This window comes from Lethenteron reissneri, chromosome 53, assembly GCF_015708825.2.
Source record: "Lethenteron reissneri isolate LAM-NWPU_2019-01 chromosome 53, ASM1570882v1, whole genome shotgun sequence".
Lineage (NCBI taxonomy): Eukaryota > Metazoa > Chordata > Hyperoartia > Petromyzontiformes > Petromyzontidae > Lethenteron > Lethenteron reissneri.
The window spans coordinates 9,490,676-9,503,442 of NC_083831.1; the positions used below are offsets into that span (position 1 = coordinate 9,490,676).

The 12,767-nt window shown below is 46.4% G+C and overlaps 1 protein-coding gene across 1 annotated transcript in view; it reads left to right on the forward strand.

Moving 5' to 3' along the window:
* Positions 1-6,520, forward strand: part of LOC133356217 (leucine-rich repeat and fibronectin type-III domain-containing protein 4-like) — a 157,159-nt gene extending 150,639 nt beyond the window's left edge. The window contains exon 4 of the mRNA XM_061573592.1: positions 4,079-6,520. Coding sequence (XP_061429576.1) covers positions 4,079-5,342 — 1,264 coding nt within the window. The 3' untranslated portion in view covers positions 5,343-6,520. The remainder of the gene's footprint in view (positions 1-4,078) is intronic.
* The last annotated feature ends 6,247 nt before the right edge of the window (positions 6,521-12,767 follow it).

The following is a 12,767-nucleotide window of genomic DNA, read 5'->3' on the forward strand; positions in this document are numbered from 1 at the left end:
CTCTATCACATCTCATTTTATGCTATCGGCATACCCCATTTTCATTGATTTTACCCGAAATTAACTCTGTCACTTATGATTGCAAGTTGTTGCGAGTCAGTGACTGCTTTAATGTTAAAGCATTGTGCTATATTTTTAGGATAATGTGTTTATAATATCATTTTATGTAGATATCCACATTTATTTAATATTTTTCTTCTGCAGTTTTTATTGAAAATGCAATATTTGATATCTCAAAAACCTGGTGTGATAGACAAAAACTGATGCCAGATTTGGAATCAGCACCCCAAAATTACCTTAACACCGTTGGAACACCTTATCACAGAAAAAGTGTGTTGACCAGTGTATAATTAACGTTGCCGTTGCACCGTCTAAGGCCGACGCTCCCGTTTTCCAAAAAGCTCGAAAATATGAAAGATGGAATGAAAAACAACATCCTTTATTTCTGGCCATGCGATATCCCGTTGAGACTTCGAATTACACTATGTAACACGATTTTTGCTCCTGGGTAGTAAGTGTTATTTTATAATTGCTTATGACTAAAAAGTATAGAAAATGTCTATTTTCCCCCGCAAACTTTGCTTTTGTGACCAGGACTTTACGTGAAGGAATGACAACAAATGCATACGTTTTCTCATAAAAAATAGGTAAATTTCAAAATATCACTGTCCTGGTCACAAAAGCAAAGTTTGTGGGGAATAATAGCCATTTTCTGAGACTTTTGAGGCATAAGCAATTAGGAAATAACACTTATATCACACTTTCTTATGATATGTTTGAGTCCATGTGACAACAACTGTGGATGTTTCTACAAAGTGGTACATATTTTATTGACCCCAGATGCATGATGGGCTGAGTCAAACCCCTGGCCCAGGATTGGAACTGGCAACTTTCCAAATTGAGCTCAATACTTTACCACTGAGCCACACAGCCACATCGGCTTAACTCTAGTTGTATACATCAATGGATAAAATGTAATTTGAAAATATGGTACAATCCAAAACACAGCTTACCGATCCCATAATTCATCCCACCCGATGTTTTATAGGTTCACGTTTTATACTGTTATAACTTCCACGGAATGAAAAGCACTCTTACACAAAATGTGAGAGGTCAGTTTTACGGGACAGCATTATCATGACCCGTGTCATGTGACCGGCGTTTCAGCCATCTTCACATGGACAAATGGTTTGGGTTGAAGCAGTTTTATCTTTTCGGTAAATTTGAACACTTTTCGAAAGTGCCGTGTGATTTTTTTTTTCTAATAAGAAATACACAAAATTCGAATTCATATATACAAAATATCCCTATACCCACACATTTAATTTAACAACTGCACAAACACGTGTACAAACATGCACACCGACAGCTTGCGTGGATTCAAAGTGTGCTGCGGTTGTAACCACTTTGCGCGGTTACCTCCACGCTTATGACTCCATTTATCATTTACAACGTTACACTTCCCCCACGTCCGAGGGTTAAAGTGAAAAGAGATTAAGCGAGCGCAGCGAATGACTTACGGTGTGACAAGCCCACCTTGTAAAAAACCGGTGCCGGACGATACCACCGCTGCCGCCCGTCATCCTGCGACGCAACGATCCGCCCGCCACCTGGAGCACACAAACTGATCTCATCGTTCCATCTCCCCGGTGGTCACCCTCCTGGATGCGATGCACTCGCTGGGTAGACATGGACGTAAGGTGAATGCGATGGCCGCTTCAAGGAATAATGAGTAGCGTGAATTTAGTGTTTCTGGGAGTAACTCTTATCCCCTCACCATTGGTACCTCCTTTGCCAAAAAAATATGATAATTGGTGTAAATGCTTACCCCGAGCTCTCATACTCTGATGGTGCATTGTCTTTGAGTTGTGCGCCTTTGGGCGTCATCTGGTCCAACCCATGTGAGACTAGGCTCTAAGGAAAGCTGTCTCGGGTGTGGACCAATCAACTTCAAGGACAGTGCATACATTATCAGAGTTATGTTTTTTGTTTGCATTAAGACTGCAGGTATTGTGGTCTATGCAAACATGACTCCTCGTAAAAAAGGTGTCAGTTTTGTTGCCAGATAAAAGGGTAAAAAAACAATTATCATATTATCCCCTCGTCAATCCACTGCTGGATGAAACCGTCTGCACGCCCTGTGAGTCACGGAGGTTGTTTGACCATACCTCACCGTGCTGGTCAGTGCTGGTTGGTGAGCGGGGTGCTCAGCACTGGTCCAGATATCAATCGCCACTCGTGTCCGCCGTGGCTGGGAATCGAACTCGGGTTTATACCGGCAGTGTGCTAACCAATGTACCACCGCTCCACACTCCCATTATATTAATCGTTGATAAACATGAAAATAAGTTTTTCCTCTTTTATCTGGCAACAAACCGGGTGTTAAGTTGTTAAAACACCAATCTGAAACCTTTCACAAGGAATCAGAGTATGTTTTTTGTTTGCATTTTGACCACAAGCATTGTGGTTAATGCAGACATGATTCCTTGTAAAGAGGTTTCATTTTGGTGTTTTAACAACTTAACACCTGTTTTGTTGCCAGAAAAAAGGAGAAAAACCTATTCTCATATTTTCGAACTGGCAAAGGAGGTCCCATGATGTTGATAAACATTCTGAGTATACAAGTTAGAAACATCGCGCCACATGCATGCATTTTTTTGCGTGTGTTTAGTTTCTTCTTCTTGGTTCTTTCGGTAAAGTCACGTAGAAGGGAAGTAATAAAATAATAAAACATAATAAAATAACAAATATTTTTTATTACGTTTATTTTTTTATTATTTTATTACTTCTAATAGTTTTTTTTAATTTTATTATGTTTTTATTTTTTTATTTTATTACTTCACTTCTACGTGACTTTACCGAAAGAACCAAGAAGATGAATCCCTGCAGTCACGAAAGTTTTAAATGTGTTTAGTTTGTCGTCCTTATCCCGGCACCTCCAATTAGCACGTATAATTGGAAAGAAGTTCAACATGCATACATACGATTCTATTACGCTTCCCCGAGCATTTCTCAGACGGATTTCATTGCCAGTACGGAAGCCATCGGGGTTGCTGTCGAGGCAAAAAAAATAAAAGTGTTCGCTTCAGTTTGCGTCTCCAAAGTTTGGGCAATATCCCTTTGACGGCATTTGCTCGCCCGCCCCGTGCGCTAAAGGACAAATCCCGAACGGCAACAACGCAACTTTGCGGGAGAGTTCGGTTTATAACGGATCGTCTGTACGCGACCTCCCATTACGAACGTACGAACAGGAGGCACCGCGCATCCGATTAGCACGGCGTGCGGTGCGAAAGACGATCGGCGTACGTACGTAACGCGGAAACAATTTCAACCTTCGCTGGCAAATCAGCTTTGCGAAGAGCGCAGCCGCGAGCGCGAGAACGTCGGAGCGAACCGCACGGCGTCGACAGCTTTGCGCCCGCGTCTCTGTCGTCTCCCTTCCCTCGTTATTTTTGGTCATCATGTCGGTTTTTTTGGTGTTTAACAAGAAATGTAACATTTACACCTTTTTCCAGTGTAACATGAATACCATTGTGTTACCGCTGTGTTCACAGACAACAACAACAACAAACCCACGCTCAAAAACCCCATTTCTAAATCCCCTCCGTCAGTCACATCACACACGGAGGTCACCCTCTGTAGCCCAACGCGTCAAAATGAATGGAACCAACCTCCCCACCCACACGCCCCCCACCTTCAACTTAGCATCGTGACATTCCAGCCAAATACTGACAGAAACCAGGGCCTTGAAGATGCGACAGTGGCTGGATAAGCCATTTCTTTCAATCGCATATTTTGTGGCCCCCATAGATCGCCAGTAAATTGAAAGTGTTGTTGTTGGTGTTCGGAAAAATGGAAGGAACCGGAAAGAGAGGGAGAGGCCTTGACGGCGACATCGTAAGAGATTGGTGCCAACAAGATGTGGCCACTACTTGAGCATATTGGCACAAGACAGAGGAAAGTGGAAACCAATGCCCATGGATCGTGATGATGATGATGATGATATGGCCAGTTTCGCATTGTTCCTGACAAAGTTCACTGAAGCCCTCTATATCTTTGGGTCCCTCCCTCCCTCCAGGATGATCCCGGCCACGAGCAAGCGCTTCCGCGTGTCGCAGCTGGTGGGTGGCTCGGACTACGACCTGTGCGTGCTGGCGCTGTGCGCACGCGCCGGCGCGCCCTCGGCCTCCACGCGGGCCCTGGGCTGCGTGCACTTCTCCACGCCGGCGCCCGTCCGCTCCGGCGCCGACGACGCCGACTGCTCGGGGGCGCTGACGGGGGCGCACGCGGGCGGCACCGTCGTGCTCGTCATCGCGGCGCTCATCGTCGCCTCGCTGCTCGCGTTCATCGGCGTCTACGTGGCGCGCAACCGCGGCGCGCTGGGCCGGGCGGCGCGCGCCGACGGCTGCGGGCGGTGGTGCCCGTCCGCGCTGGAAGCGCGGGACAGCTGCTGCTGCTGCCGCCATGAGCCGAGCGGCCGCTCGCGCGACGCGGCCAAGAACAACGGCGGGGTGGCGCGGTTCCCCAACGGGGGTGGCGGCGCCGCGCCGGCATCGCCGACCGCCTCCTACGATCGCCGGCCGCTCCGGCACGACCGCCGGCACCGGCACGCGGACGAGGCGCCGGCGTACGAGTCTGCCGACTTCTTCGGCGGCACCCGCACGTGCTCCGCGTCGAGCGTGAGCAGCCGCGGCTCGCTGGGGTCGAGCGACGGGAGGTCGTCGGTGACGCCCGACAGCGTCTCGCTGAGCGGCGCGGGGCAGGCCGGGAACGGGACGACAGCGGCGGCTGCGGCGGCGTCGCGCTCAGGCTCGATCGCGACGGCCGGCGCGACCTGTGATTGTGGCGTCCGCTCCGAGATCGACCGCCTGCTCGCCAACGCCTTCTTCTCCCCGGCGTCGCCGCCGCCCCTCGGCGGCGCGCGCCCGGTGTCGGCGAGCGACGACGGCGACCGCAGCACAGTCGACTCGCGCCAGTCGAGCCTCGTGCCGGGCTCGGAGCGGGCGCCGCTGCTGGGCGCAGCGTCCTACTCCGCTGGCGCGGCCGCTTCGTCGACGCCGTCGGCGCCGTCCCTCGCCGGGCAGCGTCTGGCGCGGCTGCTCGGCCTGCAGTCGGCGGCGCCGCCGGCCGGCGCCGTCGCGGTGCTGCCGGCGGCGGGGGAGTTCCCGCGCGGACGCGCCAAGCGGAGCCAGTCGTTCGAGGCGCGCGGCCGGAAGCGCAAGAGCGACCCCGGCGACCTGACAGGCGGGGGCACGCTGCCACGCAACGCCGACGGGGCGAAGATGGCGGCGCGCCGATCGCTGTGCCTGAGTTCGGAGTGGGTCATGGAGAGCACCGTGTGAGCGCGCCGCGTGTTCTGACTTCGCGAGGCGGCCGTGGTTTTCCAGGAGCAGAGGCCTCTCTCGCTCACTCCAGGGGGAGAGTTCAGACAGAGTGTCATCCGCCAACTCGGAGGTTCCCGGATTGGCCTCATGAGCCACCTGCGTAGGCACGAACCCCGACCATCATCGTGGTCAATGGATGATCATCGTACTCGACCTCGACGGATCCCAGATGATGATGATGACGACGACGACAACAAAACCGGGTCGTAACGTTGACAGAATAACGCCTCGAAATGCCACAGGAACAGAGAACTACTTGTGAACGCATTGCCTCGAGTGGTGTAGTATTACTATTATTATTGCGCGACTGACACTAAAAAACTATTCTTGATGTCCCTGGGAGACTTCCAGATTTCTCGGGAGAGCAGCTGCCTCAGAGAGAGGACCGATAAACTTGGACAAATTTGTAACCCCGGTGAAGACGTCGACCTGAGACGAGATGCATCCTGGTAGGCGGTAACTTTTTTTCCTGCGTGTGTTCAGTTTGTTGTCCTTTTGCCCGCACCACTGATTGCCGCAGTCGATTGGCCACATACGGCGGCACACGTACATACCAAGAGCTGTTGTACCTTTCGAGCGTGGACTCGCACCAGAAGGCCGCATCGGTGGGTGCAGGTTCCATTTTGCTACCAACTACTTCGGCAGTGTTCGGTAGATAGCTCTCAGTTTTTTTATTATTTATTCAGCAAGGTAGTAGGTTGAAGTGCATTGCAGATGTTTGTATTAGTCCCTGTTCAATAGGAATGAATCAGACTTTAAGTAAACGAACAGACGAGTATTACTTGAGGAATAAAATATTCAAACTTGACAACGTTTTGTAAATAAACATTGAAGGTAGAAAACGGAGGTTTGTATAAATGACTGAATGTGATGTGGGGGATAGAAATATACAGGCTGGCCCAAAAGTTTGGATGCATAGGGTGATTATATTTATTTTAACAATGCACATTGGGGTATTTAATTTATCTTAATAAATGGTTAAACTGACTTCCAGGAACATTGATGCATGCCTGCATTCTCTATTGAAATTAATTCGGGACCTTTTCCAAGATTACACCTGCAAGATTTGAACATTATATGTTATATCGTCAATTATTTTTCGTCTCAATTCAGTCAAATGTTATTTTTCATTTTTAAATGTCGCAGATAAAATGTGAACTTAAAGAATAAACAACTGAAATGTTTTAATGCCAGCATGAAAATAAATATGATTACCCGTGTGTGTCCTGTATGTTGGGCCACCCTGTATAATCAGTTCCAGTTCATTTATTCAGTGTACACGGCTTTGGATCAGGTTTCATGTTCATTGGGCCTCATCAGCAAAGACGTGGTCTGGTCAAGTAATACCGCTTGTACAACCTCAATTGTTGAGCATCACGAATGAGCAAACATATTAAAGTTCTGACATTGTAACAGCTGTGTTTTGGGAATACTGAAAGTATATATATTTTTTTCTGCTTCGTTTGTGAAATTAAAAAGGGAAAAAAAGTTAAGGTACTGAAAATATTCAAAAATATATATGTGTATATCAGTGTGTGAGCCTTCCATCATGTTTGCCGGTGGTATTATATATTTTTAACTAATCTTTGTTCTACGACATATTAAAAAAAAGCAAAAGAAAACGCAAAAGCATCTTGTGTAGTCAAAGCACGTGAGTTTGTTTTTAATTAAAATCCAATGCTCCTGCTGAGTTTTTACTTCTACGTTCACAGGAATATCCCGACTCCCACGGGGAAATTACGTGTGCTATTTGGAACCAAGTGTAATGATCGTTAATTGTTGTTAATTGTTTGACGCACAATAGGCAACACAACGTGAATCACATCGTAAGCAACTCGACGCGGGGAAGCAATTGTACCAACAGTGGGGTGTCAGGCGCATGCCAGATTGTCGGCCGGTTCAATCTCCCGGTGCGGCACTTGAAACAATGGTGCAAGTTTCTTGAATCTCCGCCCTGCCCGCCAAGCAGTATGAATCTGTTCACCCCGGTGAATCCGGACCAAACACATCCAGACCACATGGCGAGATGTTAACTCCCTCGCCAGGTTTGCAGGAGGGTGTGGCTTCGATTCCGACCCTGAGGCCTGCTGTATATTTGGAGTTTGCGTGTCTCTCTCTCCCCGTGGTCGTGTGAATTTTTCTCCACATTTATAAACAACGTGTTTATAAATGACCACGTGATAAGCCACTTCGTTGAACTATAATTTGTGGCAAGGTTGCTTTTGAAAAAGATCTATATAGCTCAGTGGACCTTACCTGGTAAAATAAAAAAATAGTTTTAAATTTCGATTTAAAGCTTTCGTGACTGCAGGGATTCATCATCTTGGTTCTTTCGGTAAAGTCACGTAGAAGGGAAGTATGTTTTATTTTTATTATTTTATTACTTCCCTTCTACGTGACTTTACCGAAAGAACCAAGATGAAAAATAGTTTTAGTTTAGTTTACTTATTGATACCACCAGAGATGGCAAAACTTAAGTTGTACCATAATTTTTACATCGGCAATAGACTATGTTATCCAATAATCCACTTGCGTTAGCCGTGTACAGAATCCGAATCGGAAATGTATTTCCCCAGTGAAGCCCTTTGCGGCAACACAACGCTCTCGTTCAAGGGCTACTCGGCCCAGCGGACAACGTAAAATCTGGCGACATGGACTAACCAGGGGCTGTCGCTCGTGAACGTCTTGTTGCCGCTCGACTATTATCGGCAAGGCGGTGTGTTGTGAGTTTTGTTGTGTGGAACGGATGGCGGCGACGTGAACGAAATGGGACGAGACACCGCGCGTGAACGTTACGCGGGGAACTCGAGTCTCCCACGGTGCCTATTCAGCTAAAATTAATGTTGGTTTCATTATTTCCCTCCTCTTGGCTCTAAGCAGCAGCAGCAGCTGCAGCAGCGACGACACCATCAAGAAACAAAGCAGCCACATTTTTAAACAACAAAGAGGCTGAGAATGGCGAATGAGGAGATCGCAGTCGGGACATTGAATGTAAGAACACACTATACGGGACTACGAAAGAGATTGGTGCCAGAAAGATGTGGCACTACTTGAGCATGTTGGCACAAGACATCGGAAAGTTTAAACGAATTCTGAAATGTGCCGTGGACACCTATGGACCCATGGATCGTTGTGATGACGATGATGATGATGGTCCTCAAGGCTTTAGAGGGAAAACATTCATTTGTTGTGCGCAGTACAGTTTTATTTATAATATAGATATTTTAAATTAATAATTATATCCATTTTGTGCCTTTGACACCCAGAGCTGGGTGATATATTTGTTCTAGATTTGAAGCTTTCGTGACTGCAAGGATTCATACTCTTGGATTTTTTTCGGTAAAGTCACGTAGGTAAAAAATTATAATAAAATAACTCAATTAAATCACGACGTTTCGGAGGCAACACAAGTCTCCGTATCACTTGATACAGTACATTTTGCTGTGACGGTCCCACCTGAAGACGGAGACTTGTGTTGCCTCCAAAACGTCGTGATTTAATTGAGTTATTTTCTTTTATGATTATTTTTAACCTACGTGACTTTACCGAAAAAAACCTAAGACAAATTTCAAACATCAGCAGAGCTATCCACGTGATCATTGCAATGGCACTGCAGATCTTCACGTGATTTCCTTCCAAGGGTTTCCTTTCCTAAGCCAGATCGTAATCTGAGCAATCAGTTGCCCAACGAAAGTGGCTGTCGAATGAGTTGCGCAACTTAATCTCCTGCTTGTATCCCGCATCTGAGCCAAGTACCAGGGAATCATCTACTTACGAACGAGTTAGATTCTAGAGATTTGTTCGTAAATCGATTTGTTCGTGAGTCCAACTCTACTACTGTTGATTCTAAAAGTGTTGTGCGGCCTGTACACTAAACACGTGAATGGCTTTCAAAGTTGTATAATCCCCTGTAGATTCAGATGTCACTGGTTCTTCATGTTCTGTATATGTAGATGCCACTGGTTCTTCGCGTTCTGCAGATGTAGATGACACTGGTTTTTCATGTTCTGTAGATGTAGATGCCACTGGTTCTTCACGTTCTGCAGATGTAGATGCCACTGGTTCTTCACCTGCAGCAGATGTAGATGCCACTGGTTCTTCAGGTTCTGCAGATGTAGATGCCACTGGTTCTTCACGTTCTGCAGATGTAGATGCCACTGGTTCATCATGTTATGCAGATGTAGATGCCACTGGTTCATCATGTTCTGCAGATGTAGATGCCACCGGTTATTCACGTTCTGCAGATGTAGATGCCATTGGTTCTTCACCTGCTGCAGATGTAGATGTCACCGGTTCTTCATGTTCTGCAGATGTAGATGCCACCGGTTCTTCATGTTATGTAGATGTAGACTCCACTGGTTCTTCAGGTTCTGTATATGTAGATGCCACTGGTTCCTCACGTTCTGCAGATGTAGATTCCACTGGTTCTTCACGTTCTGCAGATGTAGATGCCACTGGTTCTTCACCTGCTGCAGATGTAGATGTCACTGGTTCTTCATGTTATGCAGATGTAGATACCACTGGTTCCTTACGTTCTGCAGATGGAGATGACACTGGTTCTTCACCTGCTGCAGATGTAGATGTCACTGGTTCTTCAGGTTCTGCAGGTGTAGATGCCACTGGTTCTTCACGTTCTGCAGATGTGGATGCCACTGGTTCTTCACCTGCTGCAGATGTAGATGCCACTGGTTCTTCACGTTCTGCAGATGTAGATGCCACTGGTTCTTCACTTCTGCAGATGGGCATGACCCTGGTTCTTCATGTTCTGTAGATGTAGATGCCACTGGTTCTTCACCTGCTGCAGATGTAGATGCCACTGGTTCTTCACCTGCTGAAGATGTAGATGCCACTGGTTCTTCACGTTCTGCAGATGTAGATGACACTGGTTCTTCATGTTCTGTAGATGTAGATGCCACTGGTTCTTCACCTGCTGCAGATGTAGATGCCACTGGTTCTTCACGTTCTGCAGATGTAGATGCCACTGGTTCTTCACGTTCTGCAGATGTAGATGACACTGGTTCTTCATGTTCTGTAGATGTAGATGCCACTGGTTCTTCACCTGCTGCAGATGTAGGTGCCACTGGTTCTTCACGTTCTGCAGATGTAGATGACACTGGTTCTTCACCTGCTGCAGATGTAGATGCCACTGGTTCTTCACGTTCTGCAGATGTAGATGCCACTGGTTCTTCACGTTCTGCAGATGTAGATGACACTGGTTCTTCATGTTCTGTAGATGTAGATGCCACTGGTTCTTCACCTGCTGCAGATGTAGATGCCACTGGTTCTTCACGTTCTGCAGATGTAGATGACACTGGTTCTTCACGTTCTGCAGATGTAGATGCCACCACCGCCATCTATTGCGTGGCACTTGAACGTACGACTCTCTGTTCGAACAGGCAACTGGACATCAGGACGGGTTTATTCGTATCTCTGAAAGTTGCTATGTCGAATATTCGTAAGCAGACGAGTCTCTTGTCGTTTGCTCAACGAGGGCGTGTCTAGATTTGAAGCTTTCGTGACTGCAAGGATTCATATTCTTAGGTTTTTTCGGTAAAGTCACGTAGGTGAAAAATTAAAATTAATAAAAGTAAAATAAACATAAAATAAAAATCACGATTTTTCATCACGAAATCATGATTTTTATTTAATATTTATTTTACTTTTATTAATTTAAATTTTTCACCTACGTGACTTTACCGAAAAAACCTAAGAATATGAGTGCGTGTCTGGCTACGCCCCTTTACAGCAGAGCCCCGCCCCCTTTATCTGGTTAGCTCCACACCCCCCCCACTTCAAGATTTTAACAAACCAATCGGTAGCTTGCAAATGTGTCACGTGACGAAATACGTTTGCTAAATATTGCCGGGATCGCTGGAAAAGTAGGATGCTGCCTCTTGACTGCGTGTGCAACTGCACTGCAACTGGTTGCAGAGACAATCCACGCATTCGCAGTGAAGTAGCGCAACGTTTTCACTTGGTTGTAGACCCAGCTTACCGCAGCCGCTGGGATATTGCTTCCTTGAATTGCATAAGCAAGTGAATTCTAGATTTGAAGCTTTCGTGACTGCAATGATTCATATTCTTAGGTTTTTTCGGTAAAGTCACGTAGGTAAAACATCAAAATTAATAAAAAATAAAATAAAGATCACGATGCCTCCGAAACGTCGTGATCTTTATTTTATTTTCTTGGTTCTTTCGGTAAAGTCACGTAGAAGGGAAGTAATTTTATTACTTCCCTTCTACGTGACTTTACCGAAAGAACCAAGAAGATGAATCCCTGCAGTCACGAAAGCTTTAAATCGAAACTTTATTTTATTTTTATTAATTTTAATGTTTTACCTACGTGACTTTACCGAAAAAACCTAAGCAAGTGAATGGTTTGCGCTCTGTTCGTAACACAGTGAAACATGCCATTATCCGTGAACCGAAAACCCCGATTATCCATGGGTCAATTATTCCGATGCATTAATTTACACAGGATTAAGAGGAAGAAGCTAAAAGGTTTAGGACCCGTTTTTGTAGATCTTCCGCAGGAATACGAATCTGATTGGAGAGAAGGGGTGAAAGGAGAGGTCTTTACATTCCATTGGCATTAACTGTGAGACGAACTGGCTGCGTAAAATATTTGAAAGGTGGGACTTGGCTTTTCTTACTTGTGATAAATGTACTCGTGAAGATAAATATACTGGTGTTCCACAGGGGTGTGATTTTCCACCCACCTACTTTAATGCTGTGCTCAGTAAATGCGTCGGACAAATCCAGACACAGACATTGCAGAAATGTCGGAGAACCACAATAGGTAATTTGCCCCCGAGAAACCTGGGTGAGAATGAAGATGAGATGGATTTGTCAGCTAGAAACCTATAGGGAGCATTGCAGCTTTTAGGTTCCGAAGCTGCATCATCATCAGCAGCAGCAGCGGCACCCATTATAAATCCACTTCTGCACGAAGGCCTCCCCTAAGCCATCCATCACCACCTCTTACGATGCAGGAATCCACCTCGCACATGACCTGATTCCATCATTCCATCTCTTTATAAACTATAAAAACTAAAATTACCAAGTAATGCCCCCTGGGTTATGTAGCTCGTTTTCAGAAGCTACCTGACTACCACAAACGATAGTTCAACGAAGTGGCTCATCACGTGGAAATGTATCACAGCCGAGTACTCTGAACGCGTGTTCCTTAATGTGGAGGAAAAAACCGGAGGACCCGGAGAAATTTCCACGCGACCAGACGGAGAACATGCAAACTCCAAATATACAGGCGTCAGGGTTGGGGTCGAGCCCACAACCTCCTGTATACCATCCCCCGGCTCCTGGTTTTGTTAAGCTACTGGTGGAAATGTTGTAGAACCCGGAGGCAACCCATGCAGAACAGGG